This window comes from Rattus norvegicus, chromosome 18 (genome assembly GCF_036323735.1).
Source record: "Rattus norvegicus strain BN/NHsdMcwi chromosome 18, GRCr8, whole genome shotgun sequence".
Classification (NCBI taxonomy): domain Eukaryota; kingdom Metazoa; phylum Chordata; class Mammalia; order Rodentia; family Muridae; genus Rattus; species Rattus norvegicus.
Window position 1 is genome coordinate 29,743,017 of NC_086036.1, and position 26,803 is coordinate 29,769,819.

The 26,803-nt window shown below is 45.2% G+C and overlaps 4 protein-coding genes and 1 pseudogene across 4 annotated transcripts in view; all 5 read left to right on the plus strand.

Annotated features, from left to right (window-relative positions):
* Pcdhga1 (protocadherin gamma subfamily A, 1) overlaps window positions 1–26,803 on the plus strand; it is a 180,457-nt gene that overhangs the window by 4,378 nt on the left and 149,276 nt on the right. The window lies entirely within an intron of this gene.
* Pcdhga2 (protocadherin gamma subfamily A, 2) overlaps window positions 2,173–26,803 on the plus strand; it is a 173,907-nt gene continuing 149,276 nt past the window's right edge. Inside the window, exon 1 of the mRNA NM_001037139.1 lies at window positions 2,173–4,763. Coding sequence (NP_001032216.1) covers window positions 2,343–4,763 — 2,421 coding nt within the window. The 5' untranslated portion in view covers window positions 2,173–2,342. The remainder of the gene's footprint in view (window positions 4,764–26,803) is intronic.
* The window catches only part of Pcdhga3 (protocadherin gamma subfamily A, 3), a 168,713-nt gene continuing 149,276 nt past the window's right edge, over window positions 7,367–26,803 (plus strand). Inside the window, exon 1 of the mRNA NM_001037154.1 lies at window positions 7,367–9,951. Within this exon, the coding sequence (NP_001032231.1) occupies window positions 7,537–9,951 (2,415 nt within the window). The 5' untranslated portion in view covers window positions 7,367–7,536. The remainder of the gene's footprint in view (window positions 9,952–26,803) is intronic.
* Window positions 10,033–16,243, plus strand: Pcdhgb1 (protocadherin gamma subfamily B, 1; annotated as a pseudogene).
* The window catches only part of Pcdhga4 (protocadherin gamma subfamily A, 4), a 34,101-nt gene continuing 25,058 nt past the window's right edge, over window positions 17,761–26,803 (plus strand). Inside the window, exons 1-2 of the mRNA XM_008772071.4 lie at window positions 17,761–20,998; window positions 23,316–26,024. Coding sequence (XP_008770293.3) covers window positions 18,581–20,998; window positions 23,316–23,435 — 2,538 coding nt within the window. The 5' untranslated portion in view covers window positions 17,761–18,580 and the 3' untranslated portion in view covers window positions 23,436–26,024. Of the gene's footprint in view, window positions 20,999–23,315 lie in introns of the transcript that reaches the window.

A 26,803-nucleotide genomic window follows, 5' to 3' on the forward strand; every position in this document is an offset into this window, starting at 1 on the left:
AAAAAAAAGTTGGAAGTCTCATTCATTATTTTCAAAATACTCACTACAAAGACGCCATAAGAAACCGCAAAGCAAGATGGTGGAGAGGCAAAAAAGGCAGGGGGGGAGTGGACTAGATTGTTATTAATCGGCAAATAAGAAACAGAGATAACTACAAATAATTAGACAATTTCTAGAACATTTCCAGTAATCAATGTTAACAAGAATGGTGCTGAGACAATGGCACCAGGCGGCTCCCAAGGCGATGCACTGAGAAGATGATGTCGTTTCTTTGTGCTCTGACCAGACCTGCATAAGCTGAACCTAAATCAAGAGACAGAGTCTATCACACCCCAAGGGAGAGTGGCTTTACAGTAGCACTGGCTGGATCTTCAAGTCCATGAAATGTGAAGTCTGATGAACTGCTCCAGTTCTACACACTGCAGACAGCTCGTGAAGTACAATATATCCCGGGATGGATCCTGGACTTGGAAAATACTTTATTTCCCTATGAAAAAGACATTTGTAGCAAGCTGGAAAATTATTGCCAAGAGATATAGGCTAGATAATGAAACCGCACCAGCGCCGAGTGGGTTTTGTACTTTGGTTATAGAGAGTACTTTTTTGGTCAATGGGCATCATGTGTGCAGCTTACATGGAATCAAGGAAAACACGCAACTGAAATGCTCGAATTTGGGGTAAGGAGAGCAAAGAGTCCAGTGAACTTTAAACGTAAAGCGTATGTGTTCAATTGCACGATCCTACAGCTACATCACAAATTGAAAATATTTGAAAAACAGCATGAACATCAACTGCATACGTTATCTTGGGCAGAATTATAATTGGAAGATGACAAACTATCCAGAAGAACGTGCACAGGTCATTTGCATATTCCCATCACTTTACACAAGGAAATCCAGCATCCTCAGATAGAACCGAGCCCCCTCAGCTACCAAGTGATGGCTATTTATGGGGTTTATTTGTACTGTTTTCACAAACATTCTGAACTTATTCAAAACAAAAGGCCTAAACATTGATCTTATTTAAATATGGATGGTAAGATGTTAAAATTAAATAAAGCCTACTGGTATACACTGAATTTGGTTATATTACTTCCTATAGTGGTCTGTATGCTTGAAATATTTCAAAGTATTTTTAAATAAATGCATTATTTATAAATATATATGCATATATGTCAAACAGGAGTTTGACATCCTGGCATCATCTTGTACCACCTTACTAAACACTAAGTATAAAAGGGAAAGAGTGCTTAGTCATCTCAAACAACTTTAAATGACCGATTCCTAGTGTAAAGTACCCTGTCTGCCCAAGCTTTTATCAATATAGCTACCTTCAGTTTCCATAGTGTTCCTCCCAACTCCAAGCATTGCTTCTGAGTTTCTACAATGTTATTTCAGCCTCTTCCTGGCTCATCCTGCCTTTCGGGATTCAAAGGAAGTGGCATTCAGGAAAGGTATCTTTTTGACTCCCAAACATAAATTGGGTCCCGTCCTTGTTTTGGGTCCCCGTCCTGCAGTGTTTTTCACCAGACTTGGCATCCATACTCCTTAATAATATCCTCTTTACTTTGCCACAACTTTCTCGCCTTGAAAGCTTCTGAGAACTTGTTTCCAAGTAAGAGTCAATCAAACCTTGTGTCAAGCGCACATGCTGTTGTATCTGATAATCAACAATTTAAAAATGAAGTGCCCGAGTTAAATGCTTTGCAACTGAGCACAAAATTTCAAAAAAAAAAAACCTACCTTATAAGAAAATGTAGCCAATGTTTTAAATTTGATCTTTTTAATCTGAGCATATGTTTCTGTTTTGTGTTGTATGGTTTGATTTGTTTTTTGTTTGTTGTTTTAAAGGTGGAAGATGTCCAATAGCACTTGGTTTAAGCCTTAAACATTCTACAATACTTTCCTAGCAACCACTATCAGGTTACAATGTTTACAACTTCCTTATTAGTTCTTAGAAGGGTCCTACCTTACTGTAAATAATATTGTGTCTTAGTTTAAGTGTTATTCTTGAGAGCAGCTTAAAAGCCACAGGCAAACAAGGCTTGAGCAAGTGCAGAAACTGGCTAGGCCTCTGAGCGTCGCTGTTGACCACCTAAGGAGTAAAGGCAGCCAACCAATCCCACTGGAGGATTGGCACAACACAAAAGGCTGGTAGTTTGTCCGCAGCTTCCGGTCAGAGAAGACGCAAAGAAATTCAACCCAGAAGCCTGAGAGTTCTCTCTCTTGGGTGACCTGGGTTCGGTGACTGTGGTCGTCTCAGACCCTGGAGGATACGGACTGGACTCCCCTCCCGCCCTGTGCTGGAAGCTGGTTCAGAGGAAACTCGGCTGCAGAAAGGCAATGGCGACGCTGCAGAAACTCCCCCAGAGCAGAATGCTGGTCCTCCTGTGCGCACTTTGGGCCGCCCTGTGGGAGGCCAGAGCTGGACAGATCCGCTACTCCGTGCCAGAGGAGATCGACAAAGGCTCCTTCGTAGGCAGCATCGCCAAGGACCTGGGACTAGAGCCCCGGGCTCTGGAAGAACGAGGGGTCCGTATCGTCTCCAGAGGTAAGTCGCAGCTCTTTGCTTTGAACCCACGAAGCGGCAGCTTGGTCACCGCAGGCAGGATAGACCGGGAGGAGCTGTGCGCCCAGAGCACACCCTGTTTGGTGAACTTTAACCTATTAATGGAAGATAAATTGACTATTTATTCTGTAGAGGTGGAGGTAATAGATGTTAATGACAATGCTCCTCGCTTTGGAGTAGAGGAGCCAGAACTAAAAATCAGTGAAACAACTACACCAGGATTCAGGATTCCTCTTAAGAGTGCACATGATGCGGACGTGGGAGAGAACACCCTCCAGAAGTATAAACTCAACTCAAATGACCACTTCTCTCTGGACGTGCGAACTGGAGCTGATGGGAACAAGTACCCAGAGCTGGTGCTTGAGCGTGCCTTGGACCGAGAGGAAGAAGCTGTTCATCATCTGGTTCTAGTCGCCTCTGACAGGGGCAAGCCAGTGCGATCTAGCACCTGCCGCATCCGTGTGAAGGTCTTGGATGTGAACGACAACGCTCCTGTTTTTACCCAGCCCGAGTATCGTGTGAGCGTTCCTGAGAATATGCCCGTAGGAACCCGGATACTCACGGTGACAGCCACTGACACTGATGAGGGATACAATGCTCAAGTGACTTATTTTCTGGAGCGTGTCCCTGGAGAAAGTACAGATGCATTTGAGCTAAAGTCAACATCTGGAGATATAACAATCACAAAAAGTCTGGATTATGAGAAAGCTAAATTCCATGAAATCGATATTGAGGCTCAGGACGGCCCAGGCCTTCTGACTAGGACTAAAGTTATTGTCACCGTTCTAGATGTCAATGACAATGCCCCAGAATTTTACATGACATCTGCCACTGCTTCTGTGCCTGAAGATGCTCCTCTGGGAACCGTAATTGCACTCTTCAATGTGCATGACAGGGACTCTGGGCAGAATGCTGTTGTCACATGTTCACTTCCTGAGATGCTCCCTTTCAAGTTAGAAAGGTCAGTGGACAATTACTACCGACTGGTTACAACCAGAGCCCTTGACAGGGAACAGTTCTCCTTCTACAACATCACTCTAAGAGCCAAAGACCAAGGAAGCCCGTCTCTGTCCACAGATGCACACCTTTTACTGCAGGTGGCAGATATCAATGACAACCCACCCTCCTTCTCCCGGGGGGCCTACTCTGCCTACATTCCTGAAAACAACCCCAGAGGCACCTCTATCTTTTCGGTGTTGGCCTATGACCCTGACAGTAATGACAATGCCCATGTAACCTACTCTTTAGCTGAAGATACCTTTCAAGGAGCACCCCTGTCCTCCTACATCTCCATCAACTCTGACACTGGAGTCCTCTATGCTCTCCGCTCCTTTGACTATGAGCAGTTCCAAGACTTGCAGCTGTGGGTGATAGCAGTGGACAGTGGGAAGCCTCCACTGAGTAGCAATGTGTCATTGAGCCTGTTCTTAGTGGACCAGAATGACAACATGCCTGAGATCCTATATCCTGCCCTCCCCACAGACGGATCCACTGGTGTGGAACTAGCACCTCGATCGGCAGAGCCTGGATACCTGGTGACCAAGGTGGTGGCAGTGGACAAAGACTCAGGTCAGAATGCCTGGCTGTCCTACCGTCTGCTCAAGGCCAGTGAGCCAGGGCTCTTCTCAGTGGGGCTGCACACGGGCGAAGTACGCACAGCTCGGGCCCTGTTGGACAGAGATGCTCTGAAACAGAGCCTGGTGGTGGCTGTGCAGGATCACGGCCAACCTCCTCTCTCTGCCACGGTCACACTCACCATAGCAATAGCTGACAACATCCCTGAAGTCCTGGCTGACCTGGTCAGCATCAGGACCCCTGCCAACTCTGATGATTCAGAACTCACTCTCTACCTGGTGGTGGCAGTGGCTGTGGTCTCCTGTGTCTTCTTGGCCTTTGTCATTGCACTGCTGGCACTCAGGCTGAGGCGCTGGCATATGTCTCGAATGCCTCAGGCTTCAGGAGATGGCTTTGGGGGAATCCCTGCCTCACACTTTGTGGGAGTGGATGGAGTCCGTGCCTTCCTGCAGACCTATTCCCATGAAGTCTCACTCACTGCAGACTCGGGGAAAAGCCACATTATCTTCCCTCAACCAAACTATGCAGATACTCTCATCAGCCAGGAGAGCTGTGAAAAAAATGATTTTCTTTCAGCACCGCAGTCTTTACTTGATGATAAAAGAGAAGAAACCCCGCAGGTAAAAAGAATTTTTTTGTACTAAGCTCATATTATTTTTGCTAGATTTACCTATTTATATAGTTGTCCAGGTGTTTAAATACATGTGTTTTGTTCCCGTGTTTCTTTGAGGGCGTATGGACGTTTAAGTGAACCCCGGTGTACTATTCCTAGGTGGTCTTAAATGCTCATGGGCCACAGGGGAAGTTAAAAATCATCATGGAATGGATGAAAATAAGGGATTAGTAGTTGACAGTGATATTTAGATCGTCAAAAGAAGACTGTTAGAAACTGTGGTTAATTTCTTACACTTTTATGTTCATGGGACAAATCATTTCATGGATGTGGATCAGTGGTTCTTTTTAAATATAGAAAGATTGGAACTGATGATCAGTGGTGGTGTGCCTTCCAAGCATGTACTGGGCCTTGTGATGGTTCCCAACCCTGCAGTGTGTGTATTATGTACTGTGTGTGCATGTGGGTGTGTGCTATAGGCAGCATTTACACTGGATTTTGTAATAACTGAAGAGTCTTCTCGAAAATGCAAGGTTTGCTTTATATTTGAATCTATATATGAATTATAAAACACTTTGGATTTTTTTCTCACTTAATCTGAATAGTCATCCTTATTTTCAGAGCAGTTGCTTGTTTCCTTAATTTGCATACCAATACCTGTTTAAATGAGGAAACTTTATCTGGGCAAAATGGCACACACTTCAACCATTGTACTTAGGAGGCAGAGGCAGGCAGATTTCCATGAGATTTAAACCAGCCTGGTCTACATAGCAAGCTCCAGGCAGCCAAGGCCACATAGTGAGACCCGTCTCAAAGACAAAAGTTTTAGAAAATATAGGGTTTTTTTTTTTCAGTGTTCAGAATCAAACTCAGAGCCTTGTATACCATAGGTAGGCAGGCATTTACACTAAGCTACATCTCACGCACATATATTTTTGTGTGTGCGTGTTGTTTATTGAAACCAATATCTCATTTTGCACATGCTTCGCCTCTGAGATGTGCCTCCGACCCTGAGACCTGCATTTCTTACAGAGTTTCAGTACGCCATGCTGCCTCTGCTTAACTGCAAACAATGGTCTCCGGAAGTGCTCCAGGCTTCCCGGAGACTCGCTGTGCCCTCCATAACAGCTTGGAAAATAACAGTAACAGGTTTCTATTCGCCGAGCCTTCATTTTTCTCACATCTGGAAATCATATTGACTTTTTATCTTGAAAAACAGTTTTATACACTTTGCTCAGGAAAGATAAAAAGTATTCAGAGACCATACCATACAATTGCTGTTTTCTCTGAGTTTCCTATTCGTCAGATGCCAAAAATGGTTCCATTCACAAACACTAGGTTTTTCTTCTCCATTGCTCCGAGTTGGAGCAATACACTTGTTGACCATATACCTAATAACAACAGGCATGCTAATAGTATGTACCCATTGGTTTTTATTTGGAAATAATCCTATACTAGTTGAAACTTGAACTAGGTAGTTTCACATCTCCTGTGGTGCTTGGGGTTCTTATTACATCTAAGAGTATCTGATAGAAAATTTAGGACAGTGTGTTCCAGTGTGTTTGTTCATAGGGCACAGCCTCTACAAGATACAGTCAGAATCCACTTTAGAACAATGTGTCACCGTATCGTGACTTGTTAGTAGATAATAAGGTATGAACATAAGGAAGCTGAAAACATGGTTCCTTTTAAGGATACAGTAACCCCTGAGCAATACCGCATGACTGAAATGACTTTTTTTGTATCTATTTGTTTTGAGACAGGGTCTCACTTTGTGAACCAGGCTGGCCTCAAATTCACAGAGATCTGCCTGCCTCTGCCTCCCGAGCACTGGGATTAAAGGTGTGCACCCCCACATCTGTCTTCATGTTTATTTCTATGCTTCGAGGGGAAAATATACAGAAGAAGGGATTCTGGACGTAAAGCAGAAGCTTATCTTTACCAATGTCAGCTGTGATTTTTAAAAAGATATCCTCACACACATTGCACTTAGGCAAGGCAAATGTCTTCAGTAGCCTGAGATCTGTCACTTCTCCTACACCCAAACCCTCTCCCTGATCCACCCTTCTCATGCTTCTCAATAGGCCTTCACTAAACTCCACAGCCAAGTCGGGGTGCATGGTAAGCCCCAAGAGATTTTCCACCCTCATAAACTCTGTGACAGAACTGGTTGTGTCTTTATTTTCCACATTAAATCTCCAGACGAATGTATTGTCTGATACCAAATCACGTGTTTATTTAATGAATCGGTTAAGTGAAAAATATTAAAACCAATATGTCAGGCTACCAAAGACAAACTTCAAACATTATAATCCACAAATATAACTGATGTTTCTGTGTAAATATTAAACTGCACCTTTGGAAAACGGTAATTACGCTTGAAGCGGTACTGGTGGAGTTAACGTTAGAGCGTGGCATTCCAAAGAAGGATAACTTGAAGTTATATGAAATCAGTACTAGTTCCCTTGCCAGTACTAGCTTCTTCACAGAAGCTAGGAACAAAGGGTAACTTGGGTTTGCCTGAGAGTGTGTAGTGAACCATTAGGCCTCTGGGTGTCGCTGTTGACCACACAAGAAGAAAAGGAGCCGCTGAAGCGGAGTCCACCATTTCTCTGCTGCAAAGCAACACCAAGAACAATCTGAGAAGACAGAAGCGACCTCACCACATCATCGGGCAACTCTGTGGTGTGTGAATTAAATCCATGAAAGATTTAACTACTTGAAGGGGTAAGGCTGGGACCCATCGTGGGAATCAGAGGAAAAATAAAACAGAAAAGGAAATGATCCGACTGGGACGAGGAACCGCCGGAGCTTTGTTGTGCGCGCTCCTGGGGACACTGAGCGCGGCTGGCTTCAGGCAGATCCGCTACTCCGTGCCGGAGGAGCTGGACAAAGGCTCCTACGTGGGCAACATCTCCAAGGACCTGGGGCTGGAGCCCCACGAGCTGGCGGAGCGCGGGGTCCGCATCATCTCCAGAGGTAGGTCGCAGCTTTTCTCTCTGGACCCGCGAAGCGGCAGCTTGGTTACCGCGGGCAGGATAGACCGGGAGGAGCTGTGCGCCCAGAGCGCGCCCTGTGTCGTGAGCTTTAACATCCTTGTAGAGGATAAGCTGAAAATATTTGAGGTAGAAGTTGACATCAGCGATATTAATGATAATGCTCCTAGTTTTCCAACGGAGGAATTGGAAATAAAAATTGGGGAACTAACAGTTCCTGGAACCCGATTTCCACTTAAAACTGCGTTTGACCCGGATGTGGGCATGAACTCCCTGCAGAACTATAAGCTCAACTCCAATGACTACTTCTCCTTGGCTGTGAACAGCGTCATCGATGACGCCAAGTACCCAGAGCTGGTGCTGGAGCGAGCCCTGGATCGTGAGAAAAAGGCAGTCCATCAGCTTGATCTCATTGCCTCTGATGGCGGAGACCCTGCCCACACCGGCAAGTTGTGCATCCAAGTGATAGTCTTGGATGCAAATGACAACCCGCCCGTGTTTACTAAGCCAGAGTACCGTGTCAGTGTTCTGGAAAATGTGCCAGTGGGCACGCGGCTGACCACAGTGAATGCCACTGATCCTGACGAGGGATTCAATGCTCAAGTGTCCTACATTCTAGATAAAATGCCTGGGAAAATTGCTCAGATTTTCCATCTCAATTCAGTGACTGGAGATGTATCAATATTAAAAAGTCTTGATTATGAGGACGCTGTATTCTATGAAATCAAAATTGAAGCACAAGACGGACCAGGTCTTTTTTCAAGAGCCAAGATTCTTGTCACGGTTCTGGATGTGAATGACAACGCCCCAGAAATCTCAGTCACTTCCCTCACAAGCTCGGTCCCAGAGGAGGCTCCTGCTGGAAGAGAAATCGCTCTTATCAATGTACATGACCGAGATTCTGGCCAGAACGGGCAAGTCTCAGTTTTTGTCCTGGGAAATCTGCCCTTTACTCTAGAAAAATCAATCGACCAATACTACCGCTTAGTGACAGCCAGATCTCTGGATCATGAGAAGGAGTCTCAATATAATATCAGTCTGAGAGCCACTGATGGGGGAAGCCCACCACTATCCACAGAAACTCATATCACTCTGCATGTGACAGACATCAATGACAACCCTCCTACCTTCACACGTGCCTCCTATTTAGCCTATATCCCAGAAAACAATGCTAGGGGAGCATCCATCTTCTCTGTTACAGCACAGGACCCGGACACTGACAAGAATGCACAAATCACTTACTCACTGGCTGAGGACACACTTCAGGGGGTGCCACTGTCATCCTTCGTCTCCATCAACTCTAATACTGGTGTCCTGTATGCCCTTTGCTCCTTTGACTACGAGCAGTTTAGAGACCTGCAGTTACACATAACAGCCAGGGACAGTGGGAACCCTCCACTCAGCAGCAACTCGACCCTGAGTCTATTTGTGCTGGACAAGAATGACAACTCACCTGAAATCCTGTACCCTGCCCTCCCAGTAGATGGCTCCACTGGGGTTGAGTTAGCACCCCGCTCTGCAGAACCTGGATACCTGGTAACCAAGGTGGTGGCAGTTGACAAAGATTCAGGACAAAACTCTTGGCTGTCCTACCGCCTGATCAAGGCCAGCGAGCCAGGGCTCTTCTCGGTGGGGCTGCACACAGGCGAGGTACGCACGGCTCGGGCCCTCCTGGACCGAGATGCTCTCAAACAGAGCCTGGTGGTGGCTGTGCAGGACCATGGCCAGCCCCCTCTTTCCGCCACAGTCACACTCACCATAGCAGTGGCTGACAGCATTCCTGACATCCTGGGGGACTTGGAAAGCATCCATACCCCTGCTAACCCCAAAAATTCAGACCTCACCCTCTACCTGGTGGTGGCAGTGGCTGCGGTCTCCTGCATCTTCCTGGCCTTTGTCATTGTGCTGCTGGCCCTTAGGCTACGGCGTTGGCACTCATCGCGCCTGCTACAGGCTTCAGGAAATGGGTTAGCCGGCATACCAGCCTCTCACTTTGTGGGTGTAGATGGGGTGCAAGCGTTCCTGCAGACCTATTCCCAGGAAGTTTCGCTTACTGCAGGCTCTAGGAAGAGTCACCTGATCTTCCCGCAGCCCAACTATGCAGACACGCTCATCAGCCAGGAGAGCTGTGGGAAAAGCGAGCCTCTTATAATACCTCAAGATTTACTTGAAACGCAAGAAGACCCCGAGCTGCCTGAGGTGAGTCTATTTCTTTGAGCGTTATGAAAAGCTACGCCAGTGTGGTTCTTATAAAACCGTAACACACATTTATTTGAGAAGTAAAGCAACAATGTAATCATACATTCTGTTTTCTCTTCCTGTGTCCCACTTGCTTATGAGTGGACTGTACTTCCTGACCTTGTAACAGCTGGGTGGGCCCAGGTAACTAGATATGGCCAAGGCATTCTGAGAACTGGCAGTAACATGCCACTTCTGGAGGAAATGCTGATTGTCATTATGAGAATTCCCATCCTCTCCCTTAACCTTAGAAACTGTGGTTACCCTTTCTACCTCTTTTGGTCAGTACCTGTAATGAGAGAAGAGTCGTGTAGTTGACCCAACAGTGGTCTATACACCTGTGATAAATGAGCCTTTCATAATTTTGTTCTCATTGTTCTGGTGCTGGGGTAGATCCCAGGGTCTTGGCACATATTGATCATCTGCTGGACCATTTGGCTGTACCTCAACCTGCCTCTTCCCTTATAAAACCGTGTGATTTGAACATTGTCACTCCTGCCCTCTAGCCTTTCCTGACTGACACAAACAAGGGGGGAAAGAAGGGAAATACAAAGTATTTTATACTCTAATAAACTTTTGTCTGAACCTTTCCAAGTCACACCACAGTCTTTTCATCATAAGGATGGGAAGGATAGAAAGCAGGTACAGCATGACACATGCAGATGCAGCTGGAAACTACGGAGGTGGGAATCACTCAAGACTAGAGTTCAAGACTAACCTTGGCAACAAGGCAAGAACTGTCTCAGGAAGAAAGGTGGAGGCTTGACAAATGATTAAATACTTGGTGGCTAAAATGTATGCATGTGTATTCATCTGAAGGTAGCGAGTTCATTTACCTATTATGGGCCATGGGCTGGTATTTATCATCCTTTCAGAAAGGATTTTTTAAACCTGTCATGTAGCTGTCTCACTCCTGGATATTTACCCAAGGGACTGTAAGTCAACCTATCACAGAGATGCTTCAGTGTTCACTGCAGCACTGTCCACAATGACGAAGTAACCTAGGTGTGTCCACCAATAGAGAAATGAACAAAGAAAAGGTGATGTATAGATATACAATGGAATTTTACACCCGTAAAGAAAAAAGAAACTTTATCCTTTGCAGAAAAATGAATGCAACTGTAATTAAGCTGCCTTAATTAATATTAAGAAAGTTAAGTTGATCTCAAAAATACCATATCATCTCTCATTTATAAACTCTTAGGTTTTATACAGATACATAAAATTGTGTGTGTATGTGCGCGCGTGCATACAAGTAAAAGAGAAACTGCTAGGGAAAAGAGAGGGGGCTAAAAGGAGGGGAGGGGAGAGAAAAATAAGGCTACAGGGGATACAGAGGCATGTGCCTGGTGTACAATATATACCTGTATAAAAATGTCTTTGTGAAACCCAGTTTCATATGCAATGAATATATGCCCACACAAAAATATTATTTCAAAGTACAAGGAAAATATCTCTCAGTCTCTGCAAGAGATTTCCCAGGCCATGTTACATGTTACATGTTACAGCAATGAAATAGAAATCCTGGATGCATTCTAGAACTTTCCTGACAAACTTGGTTTTGTCAGGAAAAAAGAGGGTTGTCCAAAAATGAACCAAAATGTATTTCATTGCATCTCAAGGGGACAGATTTCTCCCTCAGTAGGTTAGAAAATGTAACGTCGAAATGTGTAAGTCAACAGAACCTGGAGAAACTACCTGTAAACATATAAAAGTATATCATGAGATCCATAAATGTGATGGAATCTTGTGAAAAGGAATTTAAAAGCATGAAATAGAGAAAACAAGAGAAAAGACTCTCAGGGGAAATGCAGTAGATTTCTGTGGAGACGACTGAGTACTTCAAAATAGTATAAGTAAACCATTGAGCTGACAACTGCCAGCTCACTTCTGCTGCAGTTAGAAAATACTTGAGACTTGGGCATCTATCTTTAAAATGAATATTTATCTGACTGTTGGAAGGTAGGAAGTCCAATAACATGACAATCTCATCTTCTTGGGGCTCTCTTCTTCGGGGCCAACACATGTCAGGAGGATGTCACATGACAAAAGCGAAGCAAGTGTGTCAGAGACTGCTATTTTTACAACAAAGCCACTTATATCATGATCCAGTAACCATCCATTGAGTCACTAATGGAGGAAAAGCCCTCCTGCCATAGTCATTTCCTTAAGAGCCTGCCTCCTGATACCGTTAGACGGTGGATTGGAAGATTAGGGTTCTAACACATTCAATTTAAGAGGCAGATTTAAGCCACACATTCCAGCTTGGTGACATACAAGAAATAAAGAGATTTGCCTATTTGAGTAACCCAACTCCAGGATTAAGTTCTAAAACAGAGTGTTTAGGTCCAGTGAGATGGCTAAGGGGGAAAGTTGCTTGCTGCCAAGGCTGACAGCCTGAGTTCCATCCCTGACATCTACATGATGGACAGAGAAAACCAACTCCAGTCTATTGTTCTCTGACCTTCACATGAGTGCACACACATTTATAGATACATCTAAACACACAAATACATAAGTGTAATAAAATATAAATAATAAAAGTGTTTAAAGACTGTCACTCTCATCAAGAGTTACTTGTGACCAATTATTTTATTAATAAATAGCATTAAACTAGTTGAAGTTAAGAATTTGTCTTATAGAGTTACATATTTGGAAAATTTTGTTTCATAAAAATAAATATGACTTACACAAGATTCACCATAATACAAGCCCAAATGCTACATTGGTACCTTTAATAAGTTATCAGACTACGGTGTGTTAACTGAAAATAGAATGTTTTAGGAAGAAGATCGATGCGTTAAAATATCTCTGCAGATGCCACTCCTCTTTTGTGTAGATTACCTTTGAAACGTTTTACCGAATTGATAAAATACACAGAAATTAAAACACTAAATAAAGAAGTTACTTCAATAAACTTGCAAAAATGTAAAGATCATAGCCCACTGAATCATAAGATTGAAACCCCACTCACTTATTGGGATATGACGGTCGGGCCTGAGTTTGTAAGTGCCATACAGAGAAGACATTGATGGCATTTTTTTCCAAAACTGGTAAAAGGGAAAACGCACGCCTTGTGAAATGGGAAGGATGCTGTATAATGATGAAAACATTCATGGAATGATAATAAACAAAGTGAAATATCTAAACCAAAGGGGCAAATGGTTGTTAACTAAAAGTCAAACCAAAAAGGTTTGATAGCTACATGATACGCAGTTTTACAAGACAACCATTAGGTGACGCTGTTGACCAAAGGGAAGAGCAGGGTTCTCCGTTCCGTAGGGTCCAGCGAGGGCTTGCTTGCTTTTTCCGGCACCTAGGAAAACATCCGTCCGGTTCCTGTGCCCTCTTCAAGCGCCTGACAAATCCTGCCCTAATCACAAACATCCAGGACTCTAGTTGTCTCTTTTAAATCCCGGAGAAACCTCAAAAAGAAGCCTCTGGCGAGCTCAGAACGGCAGAGCAACCCCAGCGGCTTTGGAACGATGGCCAACCAGGTAATGCTTCACTTCCTGATGCCTTTGTTTTGCGGCGCCTTCTCCCAGCCCATCCACTACTCCATTCCGGAGGAGTTAGCCAAGGGCTCTCTGGTGGGAAATCTCGCCAAGGATCTGGGACTCAGTATCCAAGGATTGCCAAGTCGAAAGCTGAGAGTGAGTGCGGAGGATTATTTCAGTGTTAGTGCAGTGAGTGGTGATTTGTTAGTGAGCGGCAGGATAGACAGAGAAAAGATTTGTGAGAGAAAATCTGAGTGTGCACTGGAATTTGAATCTGTTATTGAAAACCCGATGAACATTTTCCACATAACTGTTGCTATTCAAGACATCAACGATAATGCACCACATTTCTTTGGGAAAAGCATTGAACTGGAGATCTGTGAGTCAGCCTTAACAGGGGCAAAATTCCCTCTGGACTCTGCACGAGATGCTGATGTAGGAAGCAACTCACTGAAGATGTACACTATCAGCCCCAACCCACACTTCTCCTTGTCAACGAAGGAAAGTCCCGATGGAAGTTAATACCCAGAATTGTTGCTGGAAAAACCTCTAGACAGGGAGCACCAGAGCTCCCATCACTTAATACTGACCGCCATGGATGGTGGGGACCCACCCCTAAGCAGCACCACCCAGATCTGGATCAAAGTCACCGATGCCAACGATAATGCTCCAGTGTTCAGCCAGGACACTTACAAAGTTAGCCTTCGTGAAAACGTGCCGCCGGGAACCTTAGTGCTGCAGGTGACAGCCACGGATGAGGATGAGAGTATCCACGGAGAGATCACCTATGCCTTCCTTAATGTCCCAGCAAGTACGAACCACATCTTCAGCCTCAATCCAAACACTGGAGCTATCACAACTAACGGTACATTGGATTTTGAAGAAAAGAATAGATACGCATTGGGTGTAGAAGCCAAGGACGGAGGGGTGCACGCGGCTCACTGTAATGTTCAGATCGAGATTCTTGATGAGAATGACAATGCCCCAGAGGTGACATTTATGTCCTTTTCTAACCAAGTTCCAGAGGATTCAGTCCTTGGAACAGTAATAGCCCTCATTAAAGTTCGAGACAAAGATTCTGAACAAAATGGTCTGGTGGCCTGCCATATTCAGGAAGAACTTCCCTTCAAATTACAACCCACCTCCAAGAATTACTACAAGCTGGTGATTGACAAGGCCCTAAACCGGGAACAGACCCCAGAGTACAATGTCACTATCACAGCTACTGACAGTGGCAAGCCATCGCTTTCCTCCAAGACATGTGTTACTGTGTACATCACAGATATCAATGACAATGCACCGGTTTTCCACCAGGCCTCCTACTTGGTCCACGTGGCTGAGAACAACCCACCTGGAGCTTCTATTGCTCAAGTCAGCGCCTCCGACCCGGATTTGGGATCCAATGGTCTCATCTCCTACTCTATCATAGCCAGCGACCTAGAGCCGAGGGCGCTATCGTCCTTCGTGTCTGTGAACCAGGACAGTGGAGTGGTGTATGCGCAGCGCGCCTTCGACCACGAGCAGCTGCGCTCCTTCCAGCTGACACTGCAGGCGCGAGACCAGGGATCGCCCGCACTCACTGCCAACGTGAGCATGCGCGTGCTGGTGGGCGACCGCAATGACAACGCGCCACGCGTGCTGTATCCCACGCTCGAGCCCGACGGCTCTGCGCTCTTCGACATGGTGCCACGCGCTGCCGAGCCCGGATACTTGGTCACGAAGGTGGTGGCTGTGGACGCAGACTCAGGACACAATGCCTGGCTGTCTTACCACGTGTTGCAGGCCAGCGATCCCGGGCTCTTCAGCCTGGGGCTGCGCACAGGCGAGGTGCGCACAGCGCGTGCCCTGGGAGACAGGGACTCAGCGCGGCAGCGCCTTCTGGTCGCTGTGCGTGATGGTGGACAGCCACCCCTCTCGGCTACAGCCACGCTGCACCTGATCTTCGCTGACAGCCTGCAGGAGGTCCTGCCAGACCTCAGCGATGACTCTCTACCATCTGACCCCCAGAGTGAGCTTCAGTTTTATCTGGTGGTGGCCTTGGCCCTGATATCAGTACTCTTCCTCCTGGCGGTGATTCTAGCTATTGCCCTGCGTCTGAGACACTCCTCCAGATCAGTTTCCTGGAGCTGCTTTCAATCTGGTCTCAGCCCGAAGTCTCAGCCTGTGGTTCCTCCCAACTACAGCGAGGGGACATTGCCCTATTCTTATAATCTATGCGTTGCTTCACATTCTACGACTATGGCAGGGTTTAATTTTCACCACGTGGCACCAGCGCTTGCTCCCCCTCGGGACCTCCTGTGCGATGATCCTTCTGTGGTTGTATGTGGCAATAATGAAGAGCCCCAAATCTTGGACGACTCTTCTTTTCAGGTAAGTTTCTACAGAGCAACTTAAATACTATTTGCTGTATTAGCTTCTCGATCGTGCACAAATTTGGCAATTTTGGTCATTTTTTCATAGTTTGGGGGATATTTCGTGGAGAATTGCTGTGGATGCATAAAGCTTGGCTCTTGATTACTCAGTCATCTTGGAAATTCCTGATTGCCAGTTTCAGTCTTTACTGTTGGTGTTTCTGTGTGTCTAGCAAATCTTGCCGGAGACTACTTCCTGTAAATCAGCACTCAATAATATCAGTGTCCTTTCTAATTTGATTCGTGAAACTGCATTTTAAAATGATCTTTAACACTTTATAAGCATATTGATTTATTTATGCCTAAATTAAAATTTATGGTCAATTACCTTTTTTACTTGAACAACGCTTGTTTGCTTGTTTGTTTGTTTGTTTGTTTGTTTGGAGACACGGTCTCTCTGTGTAGCCCTGGCTGTCCTGGAATTCGATCTGTAGATCAGGTTAGCATCAAATTCACAGAGATTCACCTGCCTCTGCCTCCAAGTGCTGGGATTAAAGGTGCACGCCACTCTGCTTAACAATCTTTTATTGCCTCACATCCAGTTAACAAGTCCTTCCAAAAATTAGGCCTCTTAGCACTTATTTGTCTTACCACAAGTACCAAAGATTACCACATCTTATATTAGAATCTCTAAATCTGGGTCAATATCAATCTCACTTATGATTTCCCTCAAGTTTCTCTTCTTCATGTTTAGGGAGGTAAGGCACACATGTGCCATGGTGAGCATGTGGAGGTTAAAGGACAATGTGGGCATCAGCTTTCTACTGTCAAGCATGGAACCTCCACGACCAAGCTCCTCAGATTGTCAGGCTTGTCGAAAAAGCTTTTCCCAACTGAGCCATCTTGTCTACCTCTCCATGGGTCTTTGACAATTTCTCAACCATTTGTGTTTTGTGCTTTCTTGTTCATGATTGTGGTAAGGTCTGTAATGATCTTTCTACTTATGAGTCATTTTGTATCTCTCCCATTATTTTAGTAGAGATTTCTGTGAGTCAAATCTACAGCGTTTTGATATTTTTGTGCATATTCTCAGTTATTTTCAACACACAGCATTTTAATCCCCTGACTCCTGAGCACTTAACATATCTTTGAAGAACTGTGAAAAACACATCTAGCCTGCTTTCTCAAAGACTACAGTTTTAATTCTGCATAGGTAATAGGCTTTCATGATGCCTTAAAAGTTTAGTCATTTGTATGCTAACTGTTAACCGAGGAATAGTTTAAAGTATCTCAGATTACTCTCGAGCTGTGAACCATGTGATGGAGGTGATGCTTCCTTGGCTGTCAACATAGTTCCTTTTCCTGGCTGTTTCTGAAATCAATGGTAAAGTAATTTAATGCACTGGTTAAAAAAATAATAGAATTGATGTCGGTAAAATGAGACCACTGGGTGTGTGTCTTATATAAAAGAAACCCCTGACATAGCTCTGGCTGTCCTCAAACTCACAGAGATTCACCTGCCTCTGCCTCCTAAGTACTGAAATCAATGGTGTGTGGCGCCACACCTGGCCTGAAATATTCTAACAACCCTTCAGCTTAACTTTCTTGCCTTTATGCTATCATTTAATTTAGTATTTGTTTTCCTATTATTTGAATTTGATTTGCATTGGTAATTGACTCAATAAACATTGATACATGTTTTAGTCTATGAAAGTTGCTGTCGTAAAGACTGAGGACACATTCTGAATGTGACGGCAGTGACATGACGTATAACTTACAATGTCCTATGTACAAAGCTAGCTATTTTACTCCACACCTAGAACTTTCCTCTTATACTCATTTGCACAAGGGTAAGAGTATGTCTTGAGCAGCTGGCATCTTTCCTGCAATGGAACTGAACAGTTATCCAAGGTTTCCAAGGGCGAGCTCGGGAGGAAACTTGGTTCTGCAATAAATAGGTTGTAGCTAGAACTGCACCTCCAGGCTCCGTGGACCTCTGTCTCTCCACCCCTCCCTTTTCTTCACTCTTCATAGCTATTCCTGTTCCTAAGAGAAATGCCTATGACCCTCATCCAATACAAAGCACTGGAAATGATATCGGGAGATAAGCAATGCAATGAAAAGAGGTAGAAAACAATAGTTTCCACCATATTATTTCTCTGATAAATTGAAATAGTTTGATGTATGAGAGGCTTTGGATAATTCCAGGATTTTTGTTGCACATTAAACAACACACTTTTGACCTTTATCCTCCCTTAAAGAAGTGGGTTTAGGGGCTGGAGAAATGGTTCAGTGGTTAAGAGCACAGACTGCTCTTCCAGAGGTCCTGAGTTCAGTTCCCAGCACCCACATGGTGGCTCACAACCATCTGTAATGGGATCTGATGCCCTCTTCTGGTGTGTCTGAAGACAGCTACAATGTACTCATATAAATAAAAATTAATTTTTAAAAAAAAGTGGGTTTAGCATGTGGTGGTTTTTCAAAAATTTGTTGCAATAACAGTTTAGTACTCTGGGTGTCGCTGTTCACCACTCAGGGGTGAAAATCAGGTATTTAGTAAGACCAAGATTTCCGGAGCATAAAGGACTGGTTATGGTCTTAAAGAAAGCAGCAATCTGGACTCCTAGGAGCACCAAGGTCCAACAGTATAAGTACGTTATCTTGAAACCCAAAGATTGAGGGGCTCATCAGGCCTGCACAGAAACAACGCCCAAGCTCAGGACTCTCTGCGGCGAGACTGCAATGGCGGCTCCTTACGGATCATACCGCAGGGGACTAATCTGGATCTGCATTTACCTTGGATCCCTATGCTACATCCGCGCGGAACAGATCCGGTACTCTGTGCCAGAAGAGCTGGAAAAGGGCTCTGCTGTAGGTAATCTCGCCGCGGACCTGGGGTTGGAGCCTAAGAAACTGGGAGAACGCGGAGTCCGCATCGTCTCCAGAGGTAAGACCCAGCTCTTTGCTCTGAATCCGCGAAGCGGCAGTTTAGTGACTGCAGGGAGGATAGACAGGGAAGGGCTCTGTGACAGATCCCCAAAGTGTACCGCAAATCTGGAGATTCTCCTGGAGGATAAAGTGAGGATTCTAGCCGTAGAAGTGGAAATTATCGATGTTAATGATAATGCCCCCAGTTTTGGAGCACAGCAGAGGGAAATAAAAGTTGCTGAAAGTGAAATTCCTGGAACAAGATTTCCTCTTCCTGAAGCTTTTGATCCGGACATAGGGGTGAACGCCTTGCAGGGTTACCAGCTCAGCTCCACTGGTCATTTCTCCCTGGATGTGCAAAATGGACCGGATGGGATTAAATACCCAGAACTGGTGCTAGAAAAAGCCTTAGACCGCGAGGAGGAAGCCTTTCATTACCTGGTTCTCACCGCCTTCGACGGAGGCGACCCGGTTCGCTCTGGTACTGCCACAATTCAAATAACAGTCGTGGACACCAATGACAATGCTCCTGTATTCACTCAGCCAGAGTACCACATTAGTGTGAAGGAGAATTTGCCTGTAGGCACCCGGCTACTTACCGTAAAAGCCAGTGACCCGGATGAAGGAGCCAATGGAGAAGTGACATATTCTTTCCGGAATGTAAGAGACAAAATATCCCAGCTCTTCCAGCTGAATTCTCTGACTGGGGACATCACAATGGTGGGGGAGCTGGATTATGAGGACTCTGGATTCTATGATGTTGATGTAGAAGCCCACGATGGACCTGGTCTTCGAGCTAGAAGTAAGGTACTGGTGACAGTTCTGGATGTAAATGACAATGCTCCGGAGGTCACAGTCACCTCTCTCACCAGTTCTATCCAAGAAACTTCTCCCCCAGGCACAGTGATTGCTCTCTTCAATGTGCACGACAGTGACTCGGGAGAGAATGGCCTTGTCACTTGTTCTATTCCGGATAATCTTCCATTCAGGCTGGAAAAGACCTATGGAAACTATCATCAGTTGTTGATACACAGGACTCTGGACAGGGAAGAAGTCTCTGACTATAACATTACAATAACTGCCACCGACCAGGGAACTCCACCACTGTCTACAGAGACTTACATCTCATTGCAGGTGGTGGACATTAATGACAACCCGCCCACCTTCACCCATGCCTCCTATTCTGCCTACATTCCAGAAAACAACCCTAGAGGAGCTGCCATCTTATCCATAACAGCCCAGGACCCAGACAGTGGTGAGAATGCCCAGGTAATCTACTCCCTGTCAGAGGACACCATCCAGGGGGCACCCCTGTCCTCCTACATCTCCATCAACTCCAATACCGGTGTCCTTTATGCACTGCGTTCCTTTGATTATGAGCAGTTTCAAGACTTGAAGCTATTGGTGACAGCCAGGGACAGTGGGAACCCTCCACTCAGCAGCAACGCGTCCCTGAGCTTGTTTGTGCTGGACCAGAATGACAACACGCCTGAGATCCTGTACCCCACCGTCCCCACTGATGGTTCTACTGGCGTGGAGCTGACCCCTCGTTCTGCAGAACCTGGATACCTGGTGACCAAGGTGGTGGCAGTAGACAAAGACTCAGGACAGAATGCCTGGCTGTCCTACCGTCTGCTCAAAGCCAGCGAGCCAGGGCTCTTCTCGGTGGGGCTGCACACAGGTGAGGTACGCACAGCTCGGGCCCTACTGGACCGAGATGCTCTGAAGCAGAACCTGGTGGTGGCTGTGCAGGACCATGGCCAGCCCCCTCTCTCTGCCACAGTCACACTCACCATAGCCGTGTCAGACAACATCCCAGACATCCTGGCGGATTTGGGCAACATTAACCCTCACATTGACCAAGAGGATTCAGACATCACATTGTACCTGGTGGTAGCTGTGGCTGTGGTCTCTTGTGTCTTCTTAGCCTTTGTCATTGTGCTGCTGATACACAGGCTCCGTCGCTGGCACTCAACCCGCCTGCTTCAGGCTGCAGGTAACGGGTTGTCATCCATGCCGACATCGCATTTTGTGGGTGTGGATGGCGTACATGCCTTCCTACAGACCTATTCTCATGAGGTCTCCCTCACAGCAGACTCTGGGAAGAGTCACCTGATCTTCCCGCAGCCCAACTATGCAGATACGCTCATCAGCCAGGAGAGCTGTGCGAAAAGTGACCCTCTCCTGGTATCGCAAGACTTGCTTGAAATAAAAGGAGATTCCAGTCTTCAGGTGAGTGGCTCACCCCTATAATGGATCTTACCTCACTAAAACACAGACACGATGGTTTGTAAAACACCTCCAGTTGTATGTGTGTTGTATCAAAAATTTGCATTTCTTGATTAATAGTTCCTTGCTTTAAAAAGAATAATGATTAATGATAGTCACTATACAAAGTTATTCCCTGATTAATAACCTTATTTTCTTTTTTGTAATGATTGGAGTGGATTCCAGGCTGTGAGCATATTCGGCAAGGCTTCTTGTAATTGTACAATGAATTACACCTCAAAACCATGATTATTTTTTATTTAGCCTTCATATTTTTCATTTGGTAGTGATTTTGGTAAGAATTCCTTAATTTTAAACCATTCTCTTTTTAACTGTATATATTGGTGACATATACATTGATGACAGGCTAGAATTGACACGTGAATAGAAGGCAATTGCACAATTTTCCATTTCTATCACCTTTCTCATGGTGCTAATGGGGAATCTAGGCTGAATATTTTAAAACATTTTACTACAGTTTCACTTTCTCTCTCTCTCTCTGTGTGTGTGTGTGTGTGTGTGTGTGTGTGTGTGTGTGTGTGTGTGTATCTTGGAAGACAACCTTTGGGGAAACAGTTCTCTCTTTCCACTATGTGAATCCAAGAGATCAAATTCAGGAGGACAGGTGTAGTGGCCAATAGTTTTGGCCACTGAGCCATTTTACCAGTCCTAACCTGATTTTTTTAAGTTCCCTTTATTACATTAGACTTTTCTTTGCTTGGAGTTTACTTCTCCTTCCTTGAAAGGATTTTTTCCATTATAATAATGCAATGACAATTTATATGTAGTGAAAAATATTTAACCTCTAGCTATAACATTAACTTCTCTAGGAAATGGTATATTCCCAATAATTTTCTATGCAATGTCTGACTGTCCAGTTTAGACTGGCCTTTAACTTAGTATGTAGCCTATCCAAGAGGGCCTGCAGTTTGCAATTCTCTTTAAGTGCTAGAATTACAGGTGTGTGCCACTATGCCCAGCTCAAATAGTTTATCGTTGCTGATACAAAGTATACCAGAGTATCTGATACCTTTGTTACAACCTAGTTATTACCAAAAATTGCCTGTTTTATTTCATTCATATAAATAAGTGACAGTACTTTTCACGAGTTCTAAATTCCCCATTACGACATCACCATTGAGTCCCAGCAAAACAGAATTTGATTAAATCTCTCTGGTTTTCATCAGGTAGACCTCTTACAATGGTTGTCTGACTTGGACTCTGAACTGTTATTATTGTTAGAACTTCGTCAGTTGACCTCATTCCCATGTCAAAAGCCCTGCAAATTATTCTTGGAGGGTTTACCACTATGTGACCTGGGATGAGCCATAGGATCCTCTGACATAAAGCATTTCGTGTGTCAGGGATATGCCACACTTTATTTCCTAAGCTTTCACATAGTCCTAAGTGAGTGAATCCAGAATTAATGAAAATGTATACACAATGCATGGGGTTTCTGAAAGTGGGGATTGTATCAAGATGGTGGGATGTGGCTCAGTTGATTCTATGTAGCTTTGTATTAGTGTGAGGCTGTGTACAGTCCACAGAGAAAGTAGGAGTGAGAGACGTGATAACGGCTGATCAAGGAAAGAGGCAGTAAATGAATACTGGGAGAGTCTATCTGAGACATACTGTTCAAACACTGTGGTGATAAAATGTAACTCAGAGGTGTCCAGTTGACCTAAAATTTGGTAGAACACACTCAGATACAGGCATTAAGAATATATTCTGCTGGAGTAATATATGTCAATGATTTGAAGCACAGTAAACAATAACTTGCTATCAGAAGTTACTGTTTATTTATTAATACTGTTTATTTAAATAATAATTTACTAACACAAGACACTGTTTGTCCATATGGTAGACAACTACATGAGGAATAAATGCAGAGACTTGTGTACTGGTGTGAAATGAAATCTTTTAGTGAGAGTCCAGAGAAGGAGTGCACATGTGGGTGTATGGGCTGAGTGAAAGAAATGAGATGGAGAAGCTTATGGTGTAATGCTTTTGTTTGAGTACAAGGAGAGTCAGAAACAACATTTATTTAAATGTGGGCTGCACTACCCAAAACATACACAAGAAACCTAGAACTCATGGTAGGAACTTATTCCATTGGAGAGAAATGTGCTACATGATTCATAGGTGGTCATAAGGACCTATACCATATGTAACTTCGTAATTTGGAAAATTTTTCAATATGCTACCTTTTTAAAATAAATAAATCATTATAAATTTAAAAACAACAAGAACCACAAAAAAAAAAATTTCAAACCTTTGCTAGACTACGTTGCAATTTCTGAGAAGACCTCTGAGCGTCGCTGTAGGTCAAAAGAAGAGAGAGACCATTTTCCAAACGCGTAAGGAGCCTGGGAGAGTAACTTCCTGTACAAACCAACCATAGAGGAGACCCAGTGCACAACTAGATACAGCAAAGGTAAGAAGAAAAGTGGCCCTAGGCGGATTTGGCCACCCACACCAACAAAGGGGCACAGCGGCAGCGCGAGCCAAAAGAATGAGGCGGGGCTCTGGGAGCAGCCCGGCCTGGTGGCTGCAGGTACTGTCGCCCTTCCTGCTGCCTTTGTTCCACGGAGCTCTCCCGGATCAGATCCGTTACTCCATTCCCGAGGAGCTGGCCAAGAACTCGATGGTAGGAAACCTCGCCAAGGATCTTGGGCTCAGTGTCCAAAATCTGCCCACCCGGAAGCTAAGGGTCAGCGCAGAGAAGAATTATTTTACTGTAAATCCAGAGAGTGGGGACTTACTTGTGGGTGACAGAATAGACAGAGAGCAGGTTTGCGGGAAGCAGCCTCAGTGTGTTCTGGAGTTCGATATTGTCGCTGAGAAGCCATTAAATATTTTCCACGTAGCTGTAATTCTTGAGGATGTGAACGACAACGCTCCTCTATTCAAACAGAGTGAGGTTGATTTAAACATTGGAGAGTCCGCAAGACCAGGTAAAGCATTTCCATTGGACCCAGCCCTCGATTTAGATACTGGTTCTAATTCACTACAAAAATACTCTCTCACTGACAATGAATTCTTTGAAGTCACGGAGAAAGAGACCCCAGATGGACGTAAGTATCCTGAGTTGATTCTAAAACGTTTTCTGGACAGAGAAGAGCATAATTTTCACCGACTGATTCTCACAGCTGTTGATGGGGGGGATCCTCCCCGAAGTGGCACCACCCAGATCCGAATTCAAGTCACCGACATCAATGATAATCCGCCAGTGTTCACCCAGGATGTGTTCAAGGTCACCCTTCGGGAGGATGTGCCACCAGGCTTCTCCGTGCTTCAGGTGACAGCCACGGACCAGGATGAGGGCATCAACGCAGAAATCACCTACTCTTTTCACAATGTGGATGAACAAGTGGAACGTTTTTTCAACTTAGACAAGAGAACAGGAGAAATCACGACAAAGGATAATTTGGATTTTGAGACTGCTAAGAGTTACACCCTGAATGTAGAAGCGAAAGATCCTGGAGACCTGGCATCCCATTGCAGTATCCAAGTGGAAATTCTGGATGAGAATGATTGTGTACCAGAAATAATCGTGACTTCAGTATTTACCCCCCTACCGGAAGATTCTCCACTAGGAACAGTCATCGCTTTGATAAAAACCAGGGACAGAGACTCCGGAGAAAATGGAGACGTCTACTGTCACGTCTTGGGAAGTGAAGAGTTTGTATTGAAATCCTCTTCGAAGAATTATTACAAACTAGTGACAGACAGAACTCTAGACCGGGAGGCGATTCCCGAATACAACGTCACCATTGTAGCTACTGACAGGGGTAAGCCCCCACTCTCCTCTAAAGTAATCATCACTCTCCATATCTCAGATGTCAATGACAATGCACCGGTTTTCCACCAGGCCTCCTACTTGGTCCACGTGGCTGAGAACAACCCACCTGGAGCCTCCATTGCTCAAGTCAGTGCTTCTGATCCAGATTTGGGATCCAATGGCCTTGTGTCCTATTCCATCATAGCCAGCGACCTAGAGCCAAGGTCGTTGTCTTCTTTTGTGTCCATGAACCAGGACAGTGGAGTGGTGTATGCACAGCGCTCCTTCGACCACGAGCAGCTGCGCTCCTTTCAGCTGACACTGCAGGCGCGAGACCAGGGATCGCCCGCGCTCAGCGCCAACGTGAGCATGTGCGTGCTGGTGGGCGACCGCAATGACAACTCTCCACGCGTGTTGTATCCCACGCTCGAGCCCGACGGCTCTGCGCTCTTCGACATGGTGCCACGCGCTGCCGAACCCGGATACCTGGTCACCAAGGTGGTGGCTGTGGATGCCGACTCAGGACACAATGCCTGGCTGTCCTACCATGTGCTGCAGGCCAGCGATCCCGGGCTCTTCAGCCTGGGGCTGCGCACAGGCGAGGTGCGCACAGCGCGTGCCCTGGGAGACAGGGACTCAGCGCGGCAGCGCCTTCTGGTTGCTGTGCGTGATGGTGGACAGCCACCCCTCTCGGCTACAGCCACGCTGCACCTGATCTTCGCTGACAGCCTGCAGGAGGTCCTGCCAGACCTCAGCGATGACCCTCTACCATCTGACCCCCAGAGTGAGCTTCAGTTTTACCTGGTGGTGGCCTTGGCTCTGATATCAGTACTCTTCCTCCTGGCGGTGATTCTGGCTATTGCACTGCGTCTGAGACACTCCTCCAGATCAGCTGTCTGGGGCTGCTTTCAGCCTGGCCTCAGCTCTAACCCTGCGACTGGAGTTCTCCCCAATTTCAGTGAGGGGACTTTGCCTTATTCCTACAATATGTGTATTGCCTCCCAGTCAGCTAAGACCGAATTTAATTTTCTCAACGTGACTCCAGAAGTTGCTCCTCAGGATCTCCTCTGCGACAACAACTCTTGGGTACCAGTTACTCTTGGAGACACTGAGGTTCCGTTTGACTCGGATTCTATCTCAAAGGTGAGCTTTAATTTAATTTGGTTTTCTACTTGGGGTGTCAATGTTTCTTAATAAATCACTAAGTGGTTTTGGTGGTTTCCTTGCATATTTCATTGTCTTGCAAGTCAATCTTGAACAATGATCTGCCTTAAGTACGTTAACCTTATCCAACCATGTTCTAATGAAGGGTTTCTGTCTCAGGTTTGAGGTTTGCTTGCCCATAATTAAAGTGTGTTCACAGCATGCAATGCTTGCCTTTCTTCACCCTTACAATCCTCTCTAGCCCACAAAGCTCATTCCTGTTGGAAACTTAAGAGATTCTTTTCCTGTCAGGTCTCTAATACTCAAGTTTTTGATCTACTTCCTCTTAGATTCCATGATTCAGCGTAAACACGGTCCTCTTACCAGTTTGTGAAAATTGGCTAGGGAAGAAAGATCAGTCAAAGTTGTGGCTTGTAATCAACAAAGCATGATGGGGAGGGCGTTATTCGACGGACTTGTTGACAAACATGATGAGGTTCTTTCAAGCAAAATGTCTTGGGATTCCTAAAAGCTTTTTCTAATTTTGGTTTTCATTTTATGTGTATGGGTGTTTTGCCTACATGTATGTCTGTGAACATACCACAGGATGTACAGGGTGCCGGCGTCCTGGTACCCACAGAGGCTAGGAGGAGGCAGCTGGAACTGGAGGTGCAGTTGGTAGTGAGGTAGTATGTAGGTGCTGTGAGAATCAAACCCAGTTGCTCAGGAAGAGTAGCCATTGATCTAAACTGTGAGCCATCTTTCAAACAGCCCCCGGGTTTCTTTTTAAAGGATGAACAACATATGATGATGTCTGAGGTGTCTATTATGAAGTCAATTTTATC